At 56.1% G+C, this 25,030-nt stretch overlaps 1 protein-coding gene across 3 annotated transcripts in view; it reads left to right on the forward strand.

The window, feature by feature from the left end:
• Window positions 1–821: 821 nt before the first annotated feature.
• The window catches only part of CACNA2D2 (calcium voltage-gated channel auxiliary subunit alpha2delta 2), a 141,626-nt gene continuing 117,417 nt past the window's right edge, over window positions 822–25,030 (forward strand). For all 3 annotated transcript variants that reach the window (XM_039228195.1, XM_039228193.1, XM_039228194.1), the window contains exon 1: window positions 822–1,036. In XM_039228195.1, coding sequence (XP_039084126.1) covers window positions 822–1,036 — 215 coding nt within the window. The remainder of the gene's footprint in view (window positions 1,037–25,030) is intronic.

The raw sequence follows: 25,030 nt of genomic DNA on the forward strand, positions 1-25,030 counted from the left end.
CCAGGGAAGTAAATGAGTGGCTTTAGAGAGCTGCATCCTGACATTCAAAGCCCCTCACAACTGTGAAACTGGACCTGGGTTCGAGCTCAGGGATCCAGGAGATCCGGGCCCTTTCTTTCTCTCAGGGCGTGGGCACCCAAGTCCCCTGCGAGAGGACTCTTGCAGGTAGCAGGAGCCACTGGGGGTGTGAGTTCAGCACCGCTGCCCTCTTCTCTGGACTGGCTGAAGTCTGCCATTCCACCATTAAACCTGTGACTCCAGGCCTTAAGCCTGTTGAAGGTCGAGCCCCCAGAAGGGTCATCAATGTGTCTGCCGGGGGCCGCGGGGCCGGGAACTCTTCCACGGGTGCTGCAGAGAGGGGCACGGGGTCCGAGGCTGGGGGATGCAGAGGTGCGCACCGGGAGGTCGGCCAGCGGCTGGGGCGCAGGACGCGCGCGCACAGGCTCCGCTCGGCCGCGCGGGCATGCACAGCCGGCTCGGGGCCGCGCGGGGACGAGGGGCGCGTGGGCACGGGCGGGCGCGTGGCCGCGGCGGGGGCGCGCGGGGGCGGGCCGGCCGGGGAGGGCGGCGCCGGCAGGTTGGCGGCGGCCGCTATTTGAGCGCCGGTCCCGGGCCGGGCGCTCAGAGTGCTTCGAGTCAGCGCAGCGGAGACATCGCGGCGCGCAGCCCGCAGAGGCGCTGCGGCCGGTGCAGCCCCGGAGGCCCAGCGCGACGAAGGCGGAGGAGGCGGAGAGGCCGGATTGCCGCCCGCCGCCCGCGCCCCCCCCCCACCCCGTCGCCGCCGCCCCCCCTCCCCGCGGCGCCGCATCTTGAATGGAAACATGGCGGTGCCGGCTCGGACCTGCGGCGCCTCTCGGCCCGGCCCGGCGCGGATTGCGCTCCCCTGCCCCGGCCGCGGCCCCCGGCCCGGCCCCGGCGCGCGGCGCCCGCCGTCCGGGTCCCAGCGCCCGCTGTTGCTGCTATTGCCGCCGCTGCTGCTGCTACCGCTGCTAGCCACCCCCGGCGCCTCTGCCTACAGCTTTCCCCAGCAGCACACGTAAGTGGCCTCCTTGGCCAGCCGCGGGACCCCGGCCGAGCCCTGCGCGCCCCTCCGCGCCGCCCCCCCGGCCCACGCCAGTCCCTCCCCGCGCCCCGCGCCGGGGGCTCTGGGTCCAGTTGCAGGCTGCACCGGGGGGTGACGGCCCCAAAACCAAAGGGCGGGCAGCCGTGGTCCCGGTGCTTCTGGCTGCGTCGCGAAACTTCCCCGCGGTGCCTCTTCTCCCCCCACCCCCGAACCCCCAAATGGGGCAGAGCAAGATCTGCAAGAGCAAGACCTTGGGATAGGGTGAGGGGTTCCGAGTTTGCCAGCGGATTCCCCTGCGCTGTCCCGGTGAGAGGGAAACCTGAGGTCCGGTGAGGGGGCAGCCAGCGACCCCTGCCCGGCAGAGTTGGAGCCGCGTGTCTGCCCCATGTTTCCTCCCCAGTGGGAACCTGGCGCTTTTGAACCAGAGGTGGGGGACACCTCACACCTGTCTTCGTTGGCCTTTTCCTTTGATGGCAAGGGCTGGATGCAGAGAATGCAGGCACCTTCTTTTTGTCACGGGTGCCACAGAGGGGGTCGGTGTCCCTTGTTCTTGCTCCCCCACTCCACCTGAGGAGAGGGTCCCCTGGAGAGCCCAACTGGGAGGTGAAGTTGTTAGGGTGGGGGCAGAAAGTGAATGTCAGGGAGGACCCCTGCCTGCCCCTGCTGCTGCTACCAACAAGGGAACAACATCTCCTGGCCCTGTCAGCTTCTGCTGGTTCTCATGGTCCTTCTGAGCCTTCTCTCCCTCCAAGAGCCTGAAAACTTGGGCATCTTCCTCTGGTGAGCTTGGCCAGATGTGTCTGGGGCTGGGAGTGGGTATTCAGCGCATGTGGCCTTTAGGACAGCAGCTATCTCTCTGGGCACCATGCCCCAGACTTATGTCAGTGCCCAGACCCCTCTTGGCCCTGTAGCTTTGGGCCATGGTGACCACCTTGTTGTCTGTTATCTGTCTCCAGGTCTGTGGAGTCACCTGTCCCTGGACTCCTTCACCAGTAGGCAGGCCTGGGGTTTGGGAAATGAGGAGCTGGGCTACTAGTGGCCTAGGGGAAGGTGCTGGCCTCAGGGAAGGGGAGAGGCTGACTCTGCGTCATTAGACCATTTCTGCCCAAGGGTAAGAGCCCCTGGTTTTGGCGACTCCAGCTTGTAGGTTCTCCCAGATGAGGGAAAACAAACTCGCTCTGAGTGTCTCTTCGTCTCGTCATTTCTCTCCTCACACAGCCTGGCTGTGCTCAGGCGAGTGATCAGTTGGCAAATTACAGGTGCCGCATGGACGTGTCCTCTGTCAACCGTCTGGATTTTGTGTGTGTGTGCTGGGGGGTGCGCAGGGAGAGGAGAATCATATGGAAGTTCAGGGCTTGTGGGTGCGTTATTGTCTTTCATTTGTCGTGTTGAAAACAGACTTAAAGCACAATGCTTAAAAAGAGCAGAAGCATTATTTTTTTGTTGTTCTTTTTTCCTTAAAGCCAAGCCACAATATTATTTCCCTAGCCATTTTGTAGCTCCTTGAATGAAGGTTTAAATAGACATCTCTTTTCACCTCTTCCCACCTTGCCCCGTCTCCTTGCAATCTGCAGTGGGTCAGATGGCTGCCTGGCTTACATGGGTCTCCGTTGGAAGGACAGTGTGAGACCCTGACCAGAGTGGACACCTGTCACTTTGTCCCCAACAAGAAGACGATGAGGCGGGTGTGATGGCAGCGGCACATTTCCAGCTGGACACTCTTCTGTTGTTGATAGAGTTGGAGCTAATTTGAGGGTTTGGGACATGTCTTGCAAACCATAATTAGAGAATGAGAGTGGGGGTGGGGTGGGGACTGCGCGGCTCTGAGGGTCCAGAGGGAAGTGACTAATGTGACGACAACACACAGGATTTACCGTGACAGCCAGCGCCCTTCAGCTGCCCTGGTCCCGCAGATGCGGATGCCCATTGATCCTTGGAGGGAGGAAGGGGAGGGAATCGAGTGAGGGGCCCTGCATGACCATGGCTAGCTGGTGGGGGCTTTTGTTGAACTGACATGAAAGGCTGAGGCGGCTGCCGTGGGGCTGCTTGGGGGTGGATGGCCTCCCTGAACTCTCCTGGGTCAGCGCGGCCAGGCTAGGATGAGGCTTTGATACAGGTGGCTTTTGGAGATGGGTAATAGGGGCCTCGGTGTCCTGGCACCGAGGTGATAACCCCTCAGTGGAGAGGGCCCTAGGCAGGAAAGTCATTTCCTCATGAGTGTCTGGCAGAGCGACGGGGCTCAGGTCCTCAGGCCTCTGTGTTTTAAGCTAGTGTGGGTTTGAGGTCCGGTGGCCATTATTTCTGTAATTGCTGTGGCAGTGGCCCTCTGCCCATCAGGCAAAGTGGACAGACACTGCTGCTGTATCAGAGGACAGAGGAGTTGCCACTGGAGTGGGGACAGGGCTTTGGTTTTGGTGGCGGAGGTGGGGGCGGTGGCCTCCCTCACCCCACCTGGAGGAGACCACACATATGAGTACATGTCTGTGCACACGTGCACTCGTGTGTTTGGAGGTGGAGTTGGGGGAGAAGGAGTCAGAGCACACTCTCCCTTTCACCTGCTTCCCTGTTTTCAATTCCGCTCACCCATGGCCAGGAATGGTGAATGGTGACTGGCCACTGCTGCCGAGGGCAACTGCTTTGCCTCTCCCTGCATCTCTCTCCCGCTGTCTCCTGGCCCCTCCTGGGCCCCTTCTTGGGTCCCCCCCCCCCACCTCCACTCCTTCTCCGCTTCCTTCCCATCCCTCTCATTGCTTGGTGCCCCACCCTGCCCTGCCCACCTCTTTTGTGGGACCTTTGTCCCCTGTTCTTCAGCATCCCTGGGTTTCTCTGTCCCCTGCTCTGTGGGGCACTGGCTGCGTGCTGGGTGGAGCGCCAGGCTGAGCTGCTTGGCTGGCGGCACCCTCTTAGCCCCACTCTGCCCCAGTGATGTTGCTGGCCAGCACCTCCCTTTCTCTGGCAGTGGGTGGGTGGGGAACTGAGAGCGGCCTGAGGGGTCTGGACCCACCCAGCAGATTAATGACAGCTGGAGTACGTGCTCCTTTTCCTGAGTGCCCACGACGGGGCATGCGTCAGTCTAGCTACGGTTAATGGTGGGTGACGTGTGTCTGTCTGGGCCTCTGAGCCCGTGCCTTCACCTCCCTGTGACTCTCCCTATTAGAGGGAGGCAACATCACACATCTGGGTCCCCCATCTCCCCAACGACCTGCCGCAGCTCTTGAAGTGGGGGGGGGTCGAGGCTTCGCGGCCTGTCGCCACCACCACTGGCAGGCAGAGCTGCCAAGTGCTCACATCCCTCCTGGTGTGGAGGATTTGGGGAGAGAGAGACCCTTGGCTGCTGTCTCTTCTGTGCCCCACCCTTATTGGGCACCTCCTCCTAGCCAGCTATGTCCCACTAGCCCCTGGGAAGACGGGGGCAGGGGGAGCCGTTTTAAGATGAGGCCCCTCATAATCTGTGGGCTAGTCTCACTCTGGATTCTCAGTCGCACTGGGGTCCCCAAGGAGAGACTGACTCACAAGTGGAGTGAGCACTTCTACACTCTGTGCCTCCTTTTCCCTTCTGCCTGCGTGCAGGTGGGCACTGCCAGCTTTTGGCACCTCAGACGTGTACGGGTGGACCCTGCCAGCTCCTGGGAGGAGGCAGTTCAGAGACTTGCTGGATGTTAGGTGTAGGCCCAGCAGACTCAAGCATTGACCTCCCAAGCTGCCCCTCTTATTGGGATGACTTTGCCTCAGTTTCCCTGAGATAATAGAATCTGCCTAAGAGGCTGGTGGTGAGAATTCATGTGAGAGGCTGTAGCCTCTGTTGGGCAGAGAGGGTTCTGCGGGTGGCCGCAGTGGCAGCTATCGTAAATGGGCAGCCTGACGCCCCCCCCCCATCTTTTTGTATTGCTCCCACAGGCTGAGCGTCTTCCTATCTGCTTTGCTCGTGTGTCCCCTCATCAGTGCATGCTTTCCTCAGAGCTTTCCACAGCTTCTGGAGGCCTCTGGGTTGTACCACTAGCTTAGACTGTACCTACCCACATGGGGTATCAGCTCCTTGAGGACAGAGAGACACTGGGCCACCTTCCTCCCTCACTCCCTGGAGTCCAGCTTAACTGTGATGGGGGACCCCACCAGGCTCATGGTGGACCTCCCCTCAATGAACCCAGGCCAGGCCCTTATCCACATTGTTACCTTGACCTCAGAACCTGTGCTCATGCCCATATCACAGATGAGGAGACTGAGACTCAGAAAGATGAGGGTCTTGCCCAAAGCCTTTTGGAGGCAGGACTGGCAGAGGACTAATCTATTGGATATTTCACTGTCCTGCCAGGGCCCTGGGCACATCTGAGCAGTGGGCCTAGGAAGTGGGGACCCAAAACTTGGGTCTTTGGATGAAGCATGCCTTCCAGCTGTAACCTTTCCCACACTATCCCTCTGCTCTTCTGGGTCTCAGACAACCTTGAGGGGCCTTCCTTGGCCCAAGGCTTCCCTGCCAACCTACTTCCACTCCCTGCCACATATACACAGGTGATCATGGGGGACCCCTGACTCAGCTTTTCCTCCTCTCCAAAGCTTTAGTCATAGGCCAGGCCTGCCTGGCATGGAAGGGTGGGTAGGAAGGATTCCCATCTCGAGATGCCAAGATGCTGTCACACCCTCCACATTCCAGTATGATTCCAGAGAGAACTCTGAGGGTGGTTAATAGAAATCTGAGGCTGGATCTTCTAGTGCCTTGGGGCACTGAGGGGACTTCAGAGGACTCAGATCTTATAGATCATATAGGTTTTCATGCTGTAAGGATAGGTGGGGCCTGGGGGGCTAGGGAACTATTCAAGGAGCAGCTGGAGATTTGGGAGTCAAAGTAAGTAGGCTTGTGGCATGGGCCCCATCTGGCAGGTGGTGGTGTCTGTGGGTAGGGGGCTGGTCTCTTTCTCCTTCTTCCCACACCCCCTCCCCCGCTGCTGTCCTTTCAGGCTTCTAGATTTGAGATCTGCCTCTGGAACTGGTGACCTGTATCTTTGAGTAGGCTTAGGGCCTCAGGCAGAAGGAGGGAACACCTGGGTCTAGCTACCATAAAGGCAAGGGTGGGGGGCTTTCCCACTGCTGGCTACATTCCTCCAGCCAACTGGGGAGCTTCTGTTCATGTCAGGTTAGGTTTTTTTTTTTCCTCTGGTGCCTACTGTCTAAACAAGAAGCTACAGAATCAATATTCGTATTCCCAGAGGGAGGTGTATGTGTGGTTTTTGCTCTTTTTTCTTTTCCCTTCCTCTCTTGTCCTGTGTAACCTGAAGAGCTTTCTGAGCTGCCTGTGGCTAAGGTTGGGGGGTGGGGGGTTGGCCCTTTAGGTGACCACCAATGGATTGGGATGCTCTTAGGGGGCTTACAAATTCCCCAAGGGGGTATCTTGGGGCTACTGAAAAGGAGTCAAAGTTGCTGTCATTCAGGCCCACAGTCTGAGCCTGACCTTTTGTGGGGAGGACCTCGGGGCAGAACTCAGCCCCCCCTCCCCCCACCACTGTGGGACTTAGGCTGCAGATTTGGTTTCCCGGGGGTCTGATCCTGCTCACGGACTATCTAGTTCTTCTCTCACCTGAGCTAGGTCCTCTCCTTCTGGGGCTGGTCTGGCCCACTTGGCTCCAGGCAGCTGCTGGTGCTGGTGCCTGAGCCTGTGGGGGATGGGACCCTGGCTAGCCAGGAGGTGAAGGGAATCTTCACATGGGGGGACCTGAAGATCCTTGCCTCAGGTTAGCCTGGTCCTGGGGGGACCTCTGTCAAAGGCAATTCCAGCCCAATCCTCTCAGCTGAGCTGGGTAGCTTGCATGGTGGTGACCTTGGACAAGGCCTTTCCTCCCCCTGGGTCTCAGTTTCCTCTCTTTCAGGGCTCTTCTGATTCTAACATTCGTGTCCTCAGAAGATAGGTTCAGGGTCTTCCCACTCATCTTCACACTGTGCTCTTGCCATGGAGTGAGGCTTCACCCCCAGCCCAGTAGACTTCATCTCTTCCAGTGTGAGGAGGCTGCACCTCCCATACTGGCCTCTGGCCACACCTTGGGTGTCTTAAAGCTGCTTCTCTGACTGACCCACTTTGAGCTCTAATCAACCTAATTGTTTAGCAGACTGGGAGGGACATGGGAAGTCTTTCCTGCAGATCATTATCCAGCTCTTCCCACCTTGGTAAGGACTGTTAAATGAACGGGAAAGGAGTGGAGGCAAGAGGGAGGAGCTACCGCTCTGCCTCTTTTCCCTGCCTTCCTGGAACCATGGGTCCCTGGCTCCCCCTCCATGCCTTCGTTCCCTGCCACCCACATCTTTCCGATTGAGTCCCCCAGTCGGTGCTCCTGAGGCTCTGACACACCTCTTACCAGCTGTGTGACCTTGGGAACTTCCTCAGCCTCTCTGGGTCTTGGGGCCTTGTCTGTAAAATAGGGTTCCCTTGATTGTGGTGCCTCATAAGACTGGGATAGGAACGGTCCTGAGGGATGGGCCTGACCCCAGGGAGTGCATGATGGAGGCATGTGGATCCTGACCTGTGAGGGCTCTAAGTCCAGCTAGCCCTATGCTCCCAGCACCAGGAACCTCTCCCATCACTTGTGACCCCTCCCCCCCTCACTGCGCAGCCAGGCCCTATGAGCACTGGAGACTCGCTTGTGGCTTCTGGGTCTTTCCTCATGTGCTTGGCCCTTGCCTTGGCCTGTGTGCACATGTAAGCTTGTGAATGGAAGTGTCTTAAGAGTCTGCTCTTGTGTGTGTTTGCACACATGTGTTAGCAGTGTTCATATGAACACACACTTGTGTAAATGTCCATTTGTATATGAAGACGTGTTTCGGTGTGTGTGCATGTATGTGAATGTGTGTGCACATGCTTGCATACTGTGTGCATATGAGCAGGTGTGTGTGCACGCACACGTTCATGTGTATACGCAGGTGTTGGTGTGTGTGCATATGAATGCAAAGTTGAGTGTGTGCTTGTGCATGTGTGCACATATGTACGTGCAGGCATATTCATGGTTTATCTCTCTGTACCCAGAATGTACTCCCAATACGCCACTCCTGCACCCACCTTTGAAGTTATTGCCAGAGCTGGGCAAAAGCTGGCAGTGGGAAATAAAGCAGCCTGGTTGTTAGGACCAGTGTTTTGCAAACTTTTATCTCAGAAACAGCCTGAGTTAAGGCTGATCTGGAAAGTTTGATCATCTACCAACTGGCGCGATGACAGTCTGTGAAGGAAACACACAGGCTGCGTCCTTGTAATTCATATTTTTGCAAATTGAATGGTATTTAGATGCACTGGAGGACTTGGGACTCAGGGAAGCTTGGTGAGTCCTTTGTGAAGTGAAGCATCTTTGCAAACAGCCCTCCTCTTGTGGGGAATCTGGAGGTTGAGCATGGAGTTTGGGGTGCAGGGAGAGTGGAAACCCTTGCTGTGTGACCTTGGGCTGGCGGTTTTCCCCTGTTGGAGCAGGTGTCTCTCATTTGCACACGGAAGGGAGGGAGACTGGCATCCCTTGGAGCATCTGCTGTAGGTTTGGGGTTCTCACCCCCAGGAAAATATTTGTGCAGTTAGTTGCAGGCATGATTTGGGGTACAGAAGTTTCAGCTCGATGATCCCCACACGTTCCTTTATTTGGGGCATCTTCAGCCAAGTCTCTTCCTTTCAAAGATGAATTTTTGTCTACCGAGTCTTCATAAACAAGCTCTCTGGGTGCCATGTGCCGAGTGCTGGCCCTTGGGGCTTCTATGTCCCCAGCTCAGCTCTGGCCCTGATCTGATGGGTTCTGATGTCTGAGAGAACTATAAGTTTTGCTTTCTTGGCATTCTCAGGGCCTGTGTTGTCAGTGCTGGGATAGCCCAGTGTCCTCTGCATTTCGGGAGGAGGAATTTGCAAAGGGCAGAAGTGGCTGAAAAGGCATCTAGAGCCTGCAGGGATAGTGAGGGTTCCTGTGGGGTCAGCATGCCTGGGCGGGACTATCTCTTTGGGCAGTATGGGCCTTGCATGGTTCCCTTTCTTGGGAAGGACATATCCCAGCGACAGAAGTCCCTGGGGACCCAGACACCTCCATTGTGAGACCAGGAATCTGCTGTCTGAGGCTACAGAGAGGCGCCTTCCGGCACCACGTGTCTTCTTGCTGCACACACCCCGTGGGCAGGACCCAGTCCCCAGTGTTCCACACAGGCTGCTCAAAGAATGATCCCCACTTAGGGGCGCCCGGGTGGCTTAGTCGGTTAAGCGTCCGACTTTTGCTTAGGTCATGATCTCGTGGTTCGTGGGTTCGAGCCCCGCGTCGGGCTCTGTGCTGACTGCCAGCTCAGAGCCTGGAGCCTATTTCAGTCTGTGACTCCCTCTCTCTCTGACCCTCCTCTGCTCATGCTGTCTCTCTCTCTCTCCTATAAATAAAAAAAAAAAAAAAAAAAAAAGATCCCCCCCTTAGCTGTCCTTGCACTGTGACATACAACTGGCTCTCTTAATGAAAACATCCTTGACATGGGATGCAGGAGCAACTTGAGGCCTCTTTTGGCAAGTCCTACAGCGCAAGGCGCCTGTGTGGTGTGAGGCCCCAGCTCCTGATCTTCCTCTGGGACACACCTTGGTGTCCCCATGCCATTTTAGAATCAGCGGGGCTTTCTGGGTACCCTCAGGAAGGACAGCCTTGTTGCCAGGCAGGCAAGAATGGGCTGGTGTGTTCCTGAGATGGGTAGAGGCCCCTGCTGCTGCGAGTTTCCAGCCTGACGTGGCATTTTAGCCTCGATAACTTCCCTCTGCAGCCCATGTTCTTCGCCCGCCGGCGCCGCCTGAAATGCTGCATTTGAAGCCTTAAAGGTCAGGCCTGATGCTGCCACTGGTTCCTACAAACAAACAACAAAACAACCTACCTCAGCCCTGCTCCCAGCTTCATTTATTAGAAAAGAGAAGTGAGCTGGCGAAACAGGCTTCTGTGCTGAGGGCTCTCACAGATGGACATTTCTCCTTCCCCCCTTGAGCTGTGGCCGGGGTATGCATGGTGAGAACCTGGGAGTCTTCCCTTCCTTTCCTGGATTCCCTAGGCATGCTGCAGTGCCTCCTACTGAAGGTTAGCTATGACCTTGCACCCAGAAGCCTGCCATGGGCAGAGCCTTAGTTCCCAACTTAGCATTTGAGGAACTGCCTGGGCTGGCTCCTGTCTCTGGCCACTGGCCCTTTGAACATCCAGGCTCCAGCCAGGCCGAGCCACTTGCAGGTCCTAGTAGGAGTTTTGGCCTTTGCACCTTTTGGCCTTTTTTCACCATATCCCTCTATCAGGTCTGTTCAGCCCAAGTACTGAGGCCAAGAGCCCTTCTGACGCCCTCCTCTGGCTCTCTACCCCTTGTGGGGCTCTCTGACAACCCTCTGCCCCAGTACACAGGGGCCTTCCGGGAGTAGGTGTTGAGCTGACCACCACCTCTTCAGAAGGCACGTCTGAAGAGTGTATTTGGCTGCACGGAAAAGAGGCAGCTTTTGTGTCCACCGTGGCAACCACAGCATGATGATCTTTTTCTTCATAGTTAGTCCCTTTATCCTCTGCCAGGGAGTCCAGAGGCGGGTCTTTAGCCTGTCATCGAGGACCAGGTCTTCACCTGCATTCTGCCTGGCTGGCCTCACTTTTAGCGGGGCTGTCTGTTCTTGGCTGACTCCCCTCATGACAACAAGATGGCTGCCATAGCTCCAGACATTAGGGGTACCAGACAATAGGAGTAAAGGGTATGTTGGGTTCCTCTTAAGAGCCTAGAAAACCTGGCCCGGAAGCCCCTAGCCAACTTCCCCTTGCACCTCATTGGTTAGCACTGGGTCACATGTCTACTGTAAACCAATCACTGGCAATAGGGAAGGTGCATTGTGATTGGCTCCAGCTAATCAGGATTTACCCTTGAGCAAAGGATGGGGTCACCTTGGGGCTGGAGGTGGGAGAGATTCTTACAGGCTTGGGTTTTGTTAGCAAGAAGGAGGGAGTAATGGAGAATAGGAAGGCAATTTCTGCTGCAGGATCAAACCAGAGGCCTGAATGTGGAGTAAGGGTGAAGAAGAATGTGGAAGGGAAAGGGAAGAGGAGGTGTCCATACTCAAGGAAACATTTATTAGGGAAGGAGTTATTTTAACTACATTATCAGTCACTATGAGCTGTGCCCTGGGTGATGTATTTCCTGGATCCTATCCAATGAGATTAGTCCATTTTTATTCCCATTATAGAGACAAGAAAAACTGAGGCTCAGCAGGGCTGAGTGATGCTGAAATCAGACAGTTAGTGAGTGGTGGAAGGAGGATTCACACCCCAGTGCTCAAGTCAGAACACCCAATCACAGCTTCACACAGCCCTTCTGTAGCGCAGCTCCTCCAGGCAGTCCCCTGACCACAGGACCCTGGGGGTGCCCCCAACGTTCCTGCACTCTTCACAGCTGTTTCTCTGCAAGTCTTCACAGTCTCTTTTATCAGCCTGAGTTCCTTGGGGGCATGGTTTCACAGGTGCTGGCTGTCCCATGGGGCCTGCAGCACCCCCCCCCCCCCAGGGTCCTTGGAGGCTGTGGGTGTCCTGAGAAGATGAAGTCAGAGGGCATGTCCTACTGCTGCAGAGCTGAGGAAGTGACCCGTAGACGTGGCCAAGGGGAAGGCCTGAACTTGGCTGGGTGCTGCCTGTGAGACTTGATTCTCTTTTGGGGAGAGGGCAGCTGCGGGGTGGGTATACTTGTGCCTGCTAACTAAGAGGGGACTGGGGTGTCATTAGCTGGCTCCTTTGATGGATATGACAAGATCCACGCTCCAATGAGACTACGTTCTCATGACCTTGCCCCTGGCCCTTCCTGCTACTCTCTGGGCTCTGTTCCCTGTACCAGTCCTAGCTCCAGGCTGGCCACAGTGTTCAGGAGTCAGCCAGCCAAGGGCACAAGTCTTGAGAGAAGCTCTGGGTTCTGTTTTGCTCCTAGATTGGGTGCCCCTCTGGTCACTGTTCCCCACCAGTCGATGAGGGAAGAGGATTCTCTGGGGCCGGCCTTTACCGCCACAGCTGTGAGTCCTCCGGACCAACACAGGCCTCCTCTGATCTGAATCTCCTTCCAAGGCCTTCTCCCACTCACCAGCTGGGAGCTGATGGTACTGTGATGCCCTATGCATACCTGGAATGGGAGACCAGGGCAGGCTAGGTTTACTCACCATTCCCCCATCACTCCACCCCTCACCCTCTATCCTCCTACCTGCTCCATCCCCCGCCCCCACCCCTGGTGGTGCCTAGATTTACCGAGGGAGGGAAGCAGGCAGGCAGCAAGGTCAAGTATTTAAGCCAGACCTTGGCTGCTACAGGCCCGGAAATTCAGGGGCTTGTGCTGTAGGGTATGGGCCTCCCTTCCTCCCTCTACCAGTATCCTTCTACCCTGCCCTAGCCTTGGCCTGTGTCCAGGTCACTGTGGGAGTCTAGGCAAGCCACCTGCCCTCCTCCTCTGAGCATTAGTATCTTCGTCATTCCTGGGACCCTCCAGATCAATGGATCCTTCCACAGCTGAGGACGATGCTCTCCTGCCACCCTGTCTGTGTAGCTCTCATCTCTCCTACTCTGTAACTGCTGCTATGGAGACCACAGCCAAGGGGGCTGCTTCTGACAGGCATGGGAATGGACACAGAAGGGGATCTCTGCCCTCAGGACTGAGTACCCCCCAGGACAGTGGCCATCATCTTCCATGGGGGCTTAATAAGCACCTACTATGCACTGAGCATGAAGTAAGCCAGGGAGCAGTCAGATGGGCTGCAAAGGGCCTTGCCAGCTCCAAGCACCTGGTTGTGGTCCAACTGACCTCTGTCCGTCCCTTAGTGTTTGTCTGGGAATCACTATTCCCTGAAGCCTCCCCTGACTTCCCCTGTGGGTCAGGGGCTTCCTAGGCTGCCTGAAGACTCCCCCATTATTGTCTTGCAATAGATGTTGCTGCCTGCCCTTCAAGGCTGTGTGCCTAGGAGAGTCAGGGGCAGTGGCCACCTGTCCTTGGCTGGAGCTCCAGGCTAGCACATACCAAGTGCTCAATAAATGTTTGCTGAAAAAGGTCTACACAGATGTCTGCAGGCAAAGCTGGTTGTGTCTTTGGAAGCTGGAATAGCTTTTATATTGCCTGGGACAGGGCCCCCATATGGGCCTAGCTTTGCTGGTGTTATGAGGCAAAGGCCACTCCACCCACCCTCCTGTGGCTCTTTCACAAGGAAATGCCTCAGCCCAGGGACTGCCTCCAAGGTCTGTCCTTAGAGGAGAGGGGAGGTGAGTACGGGAGCCCATGGGGCTGTTATTTAATTGAGTGGGGGCAGGGCCTAGGCATCAGTATTTTTCCAGAGCCACCCAGGTAAGCCCAGGTAGAGAACCGTGGCTGTAGGGATAGGAAAGTAAACCCCTCCCCCTCACTCCCTCCCAGCACAAGGTACTGAGGCTTCCAGGGAAGGGGGGAGGTGTGGGCTGGCATACTAGTTCTGGGGAGTCTTCTGGTTGTGGTACCTGCGGAAGCCAGTTGTTCCTAGATGCCTATGCATGTGGTCAGTGGCCAGAGTCTATGGCCTGTTGCAGGGAGATCACTGGGCCTCAGCTGGCTGCACCACTCCTTCCTGGCTCCTCTGTGTTGACACTTGCTCCTGCCTCAACCACCCTGCCGACCACTCCACAGCCTGCCCATGTTTCAGGACCCACCTCCTGACTGCCCCTTCCCGCCCAAGTCTACTCAGCTGTGTGCCGGGTCTGTTCTCTGGGAGCTCACAGTCTGTGGGGAGACCGTCAGTGAAGAAGAAATGGAAGTGAGGCTGAGTAAATGATAACCATGCATGGCTGGCGCTCCAAGCAGCATCCAAGGGGTGGGAAGACACTGCCTCTGATAGTGGTGGGGGAGGTGGGGCAGGGCTCATTCTCCAGATGGAGTTCTGACAGGCCTTCTCAGGGTCCCTGCCATTCCCGTGGTCCTGGGCCTCCCCTAGTCAGGGCTGTGGAGGCCCTGGGGAAAGCACTTGGTCCCACTTTGAGAGAAAGCCACTGATGGGGGGGGGGCGCAAGGACAAGGGGCAGGGGCATGGTAGGGGAGGGGCTCACCCATATGATGTAGCCTCAGTTCCTGAAGCTCCATATGGTGTCCATCCCTGTGCTGCTGACATGTTCCCCAGGCGGCCACATGCCTGGACGGTAACTCCTAGCACCCAGGATGCCTTGGGCTGTGCACAGCTCCTGACTGGGGCCCCGCAGCCCTAACTTCCCTGGCACAGAGCAGCTGGAGAGGGGTGGCAGGGAACAAGCCTAGAGGCTGTGACGTGGGGTGATTTACATGGTTGCTGAGCCAGCGCCAGGGGAAATAAATTTCATAGGGTATTTCTAGACTGGTGGCGTATGGAGGCCATTACTCTAATATGGAGAGGGGTGGAGACTTCACGGGGCATCCAGAGGGATGGACTCAGAGCCACGGACTCTGCTGGCCTTGCTGCACCTACCTGCTTCCTGCTAGAAAGCCTGGTCCGGGGGACTGGAATCCAAGAGGGGAAAAGCTGTGAGTTACAAAGAGAGCCCCCTCTATGACTTTGTTTGAGTCACTTTGTGCCTCAGTTTCCTAATCTCTAAAATGGGATTATATTTCCTGTATTTTGTAGCTGTGAGGATGGAGTGTCCAGTCTTTTAGCCGACACTTTTTGAGCACCTGCCCCTGTACTCAAGAGATGGTGTTTTAATGACAGTATCTGTGTCAAAAAGACTAGGAAACTTGTGAATGCTTTGCACTTGTTGGTGCCTCTGGCTGGAGTGGCAGCAGGAAGGTCTTATTGGTGGCGCCCCCATCTAGGCCATGGAGGTAATAATACTATCCCCCACTTCTTTTTTTTTTTTTTAATGTTTTATTTATTTCTAGGAGAGAGAGAGAGAGACAGCGTGAGCAGGGGAGGGTTAGAGAGAGAGGGAGTCACAGACTGAAACAGGCTCCAGGCTCTGAGCTGGCAGTCAGCACAGAGCCCGACGCGGGGCTCGAACCCACGAACCGCGAGATCATGACCTAAGCGAAAGTCGGACGCTTAACCGACTAAGCCACCCAGGTGTCCCCTATCCCCCACTTCTAATGTGTATTGGGTGGAGGCCCAGGGCTCCCTTCTGCCCCCAACCAGGGGGCTCAGAGGGTGGGGTCAGAGGACAGAGGTTACAAAGTACCGGGCAGCATTGGGACGCCCAGGGCAGGAGGCTCTGCACCAGGGCCCGGTTGTAATGGGCACTGGGTAGTCTGTGGAGTGAATGAGTACATGGAATTAGTTCCCAGGAAACCGAGCACTTCTTTGCCAGTATGTTCCCCTTTCTCCCCTGCTCAGAGGACCCACCTTCCCTGGGTCCTTCCACACCCAGGCAGCCCAGGGCCTACTCTTCCCAGATGGAGAGCTCCCACAGGCTGGGGGCTATGTGTTAAGCACCTCTCCTAGCAGGGCAAGTAGTAGGAAACCTTGTATTAAATAAAATTCACAAATTTGATGAGCAGCCCCTCTGAACCCTGCTTTTCTCATCAGAGAAATGGGGGGAAGCAGCCTGCCCCTTTCTCACAGATGGGCCTTGGGGACACGAGGACTGGGCCAGTAAACATCAGTCAGATGCCACGGCAGGGGTGGCCTACGAGTCAGTGCAAGGGGGACACAAGGGCTCGCCTCATCTCCCCACTGTTGGGAGCCCAGCACCTTCCACTCTCTGGCACATGGAAGTGCTCCCCGCGTACCTGAGGTTGGAACTCTGCAGGACTCCGTGTGGGAGAGCAGCCAGCCTTGGTGCCCATGGCTGGTCTGGGTGTGTTCATGGGACTTCACCACGGGCAGAGCTCACCTCACTCCTGGGCTTTGTGCATGCTGCACCCTCTATCTGGACTGCCCACCAGCTCTGCAGTGCCACCTTCACCTGGCCAGAGCCCCAGGCTGGGTCAGGCTCCTTGGCATGCATCCCACCCTATACTCCTCTTCCTTCCACTCATTGGGTCTAGATCATATCTGATGTCTGTTCTCCTTGAATTCCAAGCTCCTGAGGGCAAGGCTCGCCCTGATCACCACTGTTTCCCTTCCCAGTGCCCAGCCTGCAGCCTGGCCCAGTAACCATCTAAATGAATGAATGGAGAGTGCATGAGCTAGTGGGGAATTTGCAGAAGGCTGGAAACAACCTGCAGAATATTTTGTCAGGGATAAGCCCTACTCTCCTTAAGCCAGCCCCAAGGACAACTGGGGCTCACTAGGCAGAGTGACTCCTCTCGGCCTGACCACCTCCCTGGGGCTCAGCAGAAGGAGGTCCGCTTGCCAAGGTGGCACCTGAATCCCCCTCCTTGCTGCAGCTCTGGATCCTGCGCAGCCCGCAGAGGGGATTTGCATTGCTAAAGGATTCACCACAGAGCACCTGAGAGTAACCAGCCCAGAGCGTGTCAAGGCGCGTTGAGCACTCACATTCGATTTACATGCGGCTTCGAGGCTCTGAGAAGCTAGGCGCTATCGAGAAGCAAATCCCAGAGGAAGTGGGCATCCCTCCCCACAGCCTAGTCTAGACTCCCAAGGGGGGAACTGGAGGGGGTTTGAGCTCCACAGTGTGGAGACAACATGCCTATAATAGGACAGCCCTGGTGGGGTATAAGGAAGAACTTCCCAATTATTGGGGAGACAGTAGGGGCTCCAATGGAAGGGCAGGCCCCTTCTCAAAGCTGGAAAAGGTCATAAATGAGGAGTGGCCCTTATCTGCACCCTATTTCCTACTTTAAATCTTGGCCATTGGCATCCACCTTGAGATTAGGGAGGCCCTCTGGGGCCCCTGGGTGGCTCAGTCGGCTGAGCGGCTGACTTCAGCTCAGGTCATGATCTCACAGTTCGTAGGTTCAAGCCCTGCATCAGGCTCTGTGCTGACAGCCAGCTCAGAGCCTGGAGCCTGCTTCCAATTCTGTGTCTCCCTCTCTCTCTGACCCTCCCCTGCTCATGCTGCCTCTCTTTCTCTCTCTCTCTCTCTCTCTCTCTCTCAGAGATAAATAAAAAACATTAAAAAAAAGAGAGAGAGAGAGATTAGGGAGGCCCTAGAAGACACAGGTTGGGCTCTGGAGCCATACTTTGCTGGGTTCAAATTCCACTTCAGCACAGACTGGCTGTGTGGTCTTGAGTGTGTTGCTTCACCCCCTGGGCCTCAGAGTCTTCATCCTCAGCGGGCCTGGATTGGTCCACACCTAGCCAAGGATGCTGTATGATGTCAGTGGGAACCACACACAGAGCATCCAGCATCCAGTGGGTGCTCCACGTCATTGGTCCTTTCCTGGGTGTTATGCCACCTGCTGAAGTTGGAGGCCCTTTCCCAGCCCTGCCCTGCAGCCTCTCTCCCACTGCTGAGGGAGATGAACAGGGTGGGCACCAGCCTGGTGAGGGCAGGATATTTGGGTAAATCTATCCCAAGGCATTTCCAGAAGTCTCTTTGTTGCCATACTGCAAGCTAAGCTCTGAAGGGAGCTGGATGATGGGGCCAGGCTACAGCCCCAACTTAAGGCAAGGGTCAGTAAAGTGCAACAAGGACTATGGGTTGGGGATGGGGGTAGGGGAAATCCAGGAAGACTTTCTAGTGGAGGTGACTTGGTGGGAGGGACGCAAGGTCAGAGAGCAAAGCTGGCTCTGATATGTTGAGTTCTGGTCTTTGCTCCACCTCGCCTCTGTACCTGGATGTCCTCCAGGGGCCTGCCAGCTTCCACAGGGGGATCTCTGTCCTGAGGAAGAACAGAGGACCCTGAGTCGGGGGGGGGGTCTCTGTTCTCCTCAAGGCAGGAGGCCATGTCAAGGATGCACACAGAGGACAGCTATTTGTGGCTCATCAAGGATTTGACTCATGTTGGGGGGTGGGGAGGATGTGCAGGAGGGGAGACGGGGACGAGTGAATCACAGAATCTGACTAGAGTAGTCGGTGACACATGGATAGAGCCTATGTTTCCACTTCCAACAAAGCTTTAGCTGTTGGTGTGAGGCAGGGACAGGTGGCTGGAGCTCCTGGGTTCCTCCCTGACCCACCTGGTGACCTCTCCAGGTGCCTCAACCCTACTGTGCACTTCTTGAGACCAAGCTTGGGCGCGCCTCCCCCATCACAGCACAGGGCTGGGCATATGGGGCCTGCATCAGTATGTCCCCCTCCTAAAAGTCAGCTTTGTTAACCATAGTTTATCCATTTGCTAAATGGGCCTGAGTAGGGGTCACCTTCCCATTGTGCCCAACTCCCTGGGGAATATGCTGGGGAGAGAAGCAGGGGCTACAGACCCAAAAATGCCCATGACCTATGCCAGTGACTAGGGCAGGTAGCTCCCGGCCTAGGGAGCAGACAGTGGATTCTGAGCAGAGTGGCTGGCAGATAACCCTGTGATCTTGGCCAGGACCCTTTGCTTTATTCTAGCGAGACCTCAGCTGGTTCTTGAACTCTTGTTCATTGCTACGTCCCAGCTCTAGACTGCTGAGAAATTCACAAATGATGATATCTGGGTGTCAGTACCTTGAAGACCCATGATCGTCGCCCACCAAGGGAGCTGAGGTGGAGGATTCTGCTGCCCCTGCAGTTTGAAACCCACAACTCCATCTGTCCACAGATGGGAAACCGAGGCACAGAGATAAGAGTGGGTGAGCCTGCACAAAGCCCATGGACTCAGGCCCTAGGAACCAAAATCCAAGTATGCAGGAGAAGGCACCATGGGGCAGGAGTGGGTAGAGGTGCTGGGCTGCCCCAGATGGGACAAGAAAACAGAGATAGGTTTCTAGGCTACTCCTTCCCTGCACTTTCTTTTTGCTTCTTGGAAAAATTGGCTGCTCCAGCGCCCAGCCCTTCTGGGAGAGCCATGAATTATGCACAGAAGCCACAGGCCTGGGCAGGCCCATCATAAATGAGCTTTAATAATTCATACGGAGAGGAGCCAAGGAAAGGGAGGGCCTCCTGGTCCAGCCCTGCGGCAGCCACTAGGCTTCCAGCCCCTGCAGGCTTCTCCTACCCAGCCCACCTGCCTGCTCCTGTGGCACGCAGGGTAGGGCACGGTAGTGAGTGGGGAGGGCACCGGACTCTGAGGAGGGGTGGCCACTCAGCAAATGGCCTGTTCTTCCAGGCTGAAGTGCAGGAGCCTCCTCCCTCAGGCCTCATAGCCCCAGGCAGAGGCAGACTATAGACAAAAGAGAGGAGGCCTGGTGAAATGCTAGCTAAAATAGTAGCCCCAGGAAGCATGTGGAGATCAGTTGCTGTTTGGGAGACCCACTTAAAGTGGGGTGGGGAAGGGGCACCTGGGTGGCTTAGTCGGTTGAGCATCCAACTTCCACTCAGGTCGTGATCTCACGGTTTGAGGGTTTGAGCCCCGCATCAGGTTCTGTGCTGACAGCTAACTCAGAGCCTGGAGCCTGTTTCAGATTCTGTCTCCCTCTCTCTCTGACCCTCCCCTATTCACGCTGTTTCTCTCTCTCTCTCAGAAATAAATAAAAACATTTAAAAAAAATTTTTTTAAGTGGGGTGGAGAAGTGGACCTCGCCAAGCGGTTGATGTGTTTACCGAGACCTGAAGGCAGTGAGAGAGGGACCTCCTGGACTTCTGAGGAAAGACAGATCCAGGCAGGGGGAACACCATGTGCAAAGGCCTGTGCATAGAGTACAGGAGTCTATTCAAGCCCCAGTGAGGAGGCCAGTATGGCCTGAGGAGCAAGGGCAAGGATGCCTCTGGGTGGATGGCCACCGGACAGACTTTGCCCTTCCTGTGGTGGCATGGAGCTACAGCATGACAGAGGAAGGACATAATCCCAACAGGATACTCTTGCTGCGCATAGAGGTGAATAGACCAGGGGAGGTGGGAGTGAGGGCAGAAGCTGAAGACCAGTGAGCTGACGACTGCACGTGTCCTAGAGAGATGGTGGCAGCCTGGGGCGGGCTGTGGGCCAGGGATGTGGTAGGCAGTGGGCAGATTTGGACACTTTGTACAAGTGAACAGGACTTGCTGATAGAGAGAAAGCTGGTTCCAGGTCACCCTGAGGCTTTGGGCCTGAACACAGGGAGCTGCCGTCAGCTGAGCCAAGGGAAGTAGGCGGTGAGGGGGAGAAGGGAGAGTAAGGATGCAGAGGGAGGTCAGGGAATCGGTTTTGAATCCATTCAGTTTGAGAGGCCTGTTAGACATCCAGGTGGCCATGGCATGCCGGCATTTGAGAGCTGGGGTCCCAAGGAGAGGTGTGTGTCATCCTGATTGGCATTCATCAGCTATGTGACCTTTGGCACATCACTCTTACTCTGTGCCTCAGTTTTGCCCTCTGGGGAGTGGGGTTGAATGACTGCCTTGAAGATGAATTGAGGCAGGAGGCAGTGCAGTGAGAGCCCTGGCCTGTCACCGTTGTGATGCCTGACTCACAGGCACAGGCCCCAGGAAGGAAGACCCCAATTAGAGCCCTTGGGAAATGAATCCCCAGATGGCCTGTGGAGGCCTCAGGCCACTCCTCCTTGGGCAAAGAGAGAGAAATGGAGATCTGGAGAGGCTAACTACAGCGGAGGATGTGGGCCACAGAGCAGGGCCACACAACAGGGGCTGGGGGAAAGACGGCCCCAGAGGTCCTTCCCACCCAGGCCATCACCAAGGCCCTCCAACCTGAGCTCTGGCCTGGGTCCCCCTGCCTCCCCTGCCCCTCAGTACCCTCCCCGGCCACTCTTCTAGTACTGCAAGGGCTGCTCCCATGGAACCTGGAGCTGTCCCCCTTAGGGGCTTTTCTCTACTGCGGGAAAACCCCAGACCAGGCATGGTGAGGAGGGTCCTGCTCAGGAACTCTGTGACTGTGGGTGTGACAACCACCTCACTCCCAGAGATGAAAGGATGTTACCAAGGTCACACAGCTAACCATGGCAGAAACTGAAGTCAGGCTCAGGTGACCCTCCATGCTTTCATAACCACTCCTGGGGAACCTCTTTCCCCCCTTCTCAGCCAGCTGAGAACCCTGGCTGAGGCCTGCCTCATATGGGTCCTTTCTAACTGCTGCTGCCCCTATAGGCCTTAATCCTGCACTGATGGTGGGGAGTGAGGCCTAGGTCTGTGACCATTTGCTATGTGAGCCCAGACACTCTCCATCCTTCACTGAGCCAAGTGGGCTGCCTGGCTCTCCCAGCCCAGGACCATGCTGCTCCCAGGGTCCAGGTCTTCTCCTGCCCTCCCCCCACTCAGGCTGTTAGGAGTAAATACTGGGCTGGACTCAGCGCCCTAATTAAAGCTGGATGATTGCTCACTGTTAGTCTAATGGGGGGAGGCAGTCTCACTGCCTTCTAGCTGAGAGCCAACTAGAAGGAAAAGCTCTTTCCCCAGGAAAGATAGGGAAGGGACAGCCCGTAATTAATAACCTCATTAAGGAGCAGTATTTGGGCAGGGTCCCAAGACACACATAGTCGAGGCCAATGGATTTGGACTAATTCAAGCTTCGGCAGCACCAGCCCCTCCTCAGCTCCCCTGGGTCTCTGAGAATCGCTTGTGATAAGTGGGCTGCCTTTGTCCCTGTGTGCTTGGGGATGGGCGGGATGGGGACGGCATAGGGGGATGGGTACTATGTTGCTCACACTATAGGCGTTTCTTTAACTGAATCACAAATCAGTTGAAGATGGGCCAGTTTATTTGAGTCCTTTGCCTCAGTTTACCTATTGAACGGGTGGGTGGCTGGCTGGGGAGCCTCATTCCACCATGAATCAGTTGATCCAGCATGCTCCCCATTCACCCCACAGCACCCTGTGCTGACTGGCCTACATATCTGTAGGCACTCTCATGCCCTTGGCCAGGAGTAGCTGGGCCCAGTTGTTCTCTCAGTGAGGAGCGAAGGACCTTGGCTAGACTTTTGCCCTCTGCCGTCCTTGGGAGGCTGCGATCAAATCAGGGTCAGGGGTGATACACTGGGCTTTGAGTCCTGAAAAAGGCCTTTGAAGCCCAAGCGTCTTCTCTCCTGAGTAGACAAAGGGAAGGTTGCTCTGATCACAGGAGACCCTGCCCTTCCCAACGGGCTATGCCTGTTTCAAGTTCTTCAGGGCAGTGCAGGGAGGGGTTGCAGCCCACCTGGAGGCCTCAGTCTAAGGAAGAGGTCCAGCCGTCCCATGCTTGGTGAACTGCAGGGCTGAGGAAGAAGATTGGACTGAGGGTCTGTACACACGAGTGTGTGGAGGAGTCGTCACTGCTGACATTCCTTCCATGGGGCCCTGGTTTCCACCTTCCTCTTCGTTGGGTGCTGAGAGTAGACAGGTGGTAAGCTTTATCTCCATTTTCCAGATGGGAAAACTGAGGCCTAAAAGGACACATCTGGCTCAAGGCTTTGGAAGAGCCAGGGCTGGATCCTGGCACTCAGTCTAGGTGGAGAGAGACATTCGCCCCGGTGGTCAGGGAGGACTCCCTGGTAGAGGTGGCTCTGGAGATGCCACAATCCTGGGGTGCAGCCTTGAGCTTTCTGCTATTTACAGCAAGGCTGTGGTCTAGGGGGGAGGGCTGGCCATGGCTGATGCTCTGCTTCAGCTGCTCTCTGAGCTTTGGGTGGCTGTTGGGGGACCGACACCCTCTCTAGGCCAGAATGTGGGAGTGGCCCCCTTGCCCACTCACCAGTTATCTTTCCCTGGGCCAGGGTCAGCCTGACACAGGCCCTCTAGCCCACCTCTCTTGGATTCTGTTCATGTCTGTATCTCTCCATCTGGCTTTCTCTTACTACCCTTCTCCTGCCCTATCTTCTTCCTTCCCCTTCAGAAGACTGCGAAGGCACCGAGGTGGGAGGTGGCAGGCCAGCTGAAATATAATCAGAATAATTAAATAGCAATTTATTTTAAATCATCGCCTCCCCCAGAGCTGGGAGAATAATTGGCCAGCCTGTCATGAGAGAAGCAGGAGACCTGTGGGCTGCCACCACTGCCAAGTTTGGTTCACATGCCCTTAGCAGCAAGTGGCCTCCACTGCGCCTGCTCCCCCACACCCCTCACCTGCCCCAGCCTAGTCCTCTGTTCTGCCACCTGCCCCTCCCACTTCACCTACAGTTCCACCCTCGGCACCCCCCATATCCCCCCGACCCCAACATGATGGCTGCTTTGCTGAGCTAGTGGGAGGACAGTAGATTGCTCATAGGTCTCTGGTGGAACCAGGTTTATCCAGGTAGCTGCCTGGTGGAGGCAGCCTACAGCTGGGCTTTGATAGGAAAATCCCTCCAGAGCAGTGGTAAGGACGCCCACTGAGATGCCTGCTAGGCCTTGGCCTCCCTGGACCTGCTCCTGTCTGCTCTGGAACAAATCCTGGCTCCTTCCCTCCTTGCCCTTCTGCAGGGTCCAGCCACCCACACCCACCCATGCCCTCTGAGGGTAAGCCTGCAGTGTCACCTGTCTCTGGTTTTTTGATTTGTTTAATTATAGATGAGTTTTCTGCATAATTTATTCCAAAAGCCTGGATTATACTGTACAATTAAATCACATTCTGATCAACAACTTTGTGTATAAAATTAACAACTGGCAACAGTTTAATCTGTGCTGCTGCATCTGCACATAGGCTCTTTCCCTTTTTCCCTTCATCCCTCTCCCCCTCTCCCCTTCTCTGGGCTTCTCCTACCCTTCCTCCTGCCCTGCCCCTCCCCTCTGGGGGAGCCTGTGCAGCTCAGAGCTGGAGGGTCCCCGGGGCGGGCTCTGTGTTTGACCAGGGCCTCCCCAGGTTCTAGCTGGTCCCCTCGATGGTTCTGCCTGCTGAAGGGGGGCCCTCAGCCCCAGCTCCTCACCCTACATGTGGATGACCTTGCTCCCTTGCCTGATCGTGACAAGGCCTCTTCTTTCACTTATTCCCCTTAGTTCTGAAGCATGCCCTGGAGAGCAAGGCCTGTTGTCCTGCAGCACCTCGGGTCTTCCTCCCGTTGGGCTGCCTTCAGCCTGCCCTCAGCCTGCTGGGCCTGGGAAGAGTATACCTCTGCCCTTTGCCCACTCCCGCCCTCTCTCAGCCATTAGGGGAACCCTTTCCATACTCCCTCCCTCCACATCCCTCTCCCCAAATGTGGGCATTCCTAGGAGATTTCATGAACACTGGGGGCTGTATTGGATGGGCTTCTAGCCCCCAGGAGTGCCTGGTAAGTATAACACATCAAGGCTGCCTCGTGGATTTGGCCATTGACACTATTCAGCCAGTCATCTCCCCTATTTACAGACCAGAATGCTGAGATTTGAAGGGAGCTCAATCCTCCCCCTCCCCCAAGGTCACACAGCCAGCCACTGGTGCACAAGACTGTCCAGAAGCTGCCTTGTCCTGGAAGGGTGGGGTTGAGGAGCTCATGGAGCCAGGAGGACAGGTCTGGCTTCTCTCTAAGTATGTGGCCCTGCACCCATCCTTGCCAGGGGCTCAGTTTTTTTAGCTTATAGAATGGGGGCCCCAGTGCCTGCACCAATCTGGGTTCAGGCAGATGGAGGTTACAGGGATACAAGGCTCTGTCCTCAGCCTCTCCCTCTCCTGCTCATGCCAGTCATCCTGAGGGCTGCAGCCCCTGACTGCACGTGCCTTCTTCCAGACACTCTCTCTCCTCCCTGTCTTGCTAATTTGGCACTTAGAGACACTTGGAGATAAGCAGTGTCATCTCGATGAAGAGCATGGAAAATCACAAGGATGTAGGGAGGCAGCAGGTGGGCCTACCCTGTTGGGAGGGTGACCCATGGGCACACTGCCTGACCAGGGAGGTATTGCAGAGCTAGGTACCTGGACCCAGGCTGAAAGGAGCCCAGACAAGAGTCGGTCAGCTTGCCTTTGACCCAGTGGGTCCATGAATCCTGATATATCCCCCATACTTCCAAAGCCCCCATGCCATTCTGCCAGTAGTATGACTGTCTGGCCAGGATTAGCCTCTGCTTGGTGGGTGGTTTCTCCAGACTTCAGACAGGAACTCTGTAGGTGCATAGTTGACTCCTGGCTTCCTTAGTCCCATGTGTTACCCTTTGGAGCCAGCACTGGTACCCCAGCCAAATCCTGGAACCCACAGAATCTCATCTCTGTGACAGTGTGGTGATTTATCTAG

The sequence above is a fragment of the Hyaena hyaena genome, unplaced genomic scaffold (genome assembly GCF_003009895.1).
Source record: "Hyaena hyaena isolate Hyena2069 unplaced genomic scaffold, ASM300989v1 scaffold_30, whole genome shotgun sequence".
Taxonomy (NCBI): domain Eukaryota; kingdom Metazoa; phylum Chordata; class Mammalia; order Carnivora; family Hyaenidae; genus Hyaena; species Hyaena hyaena.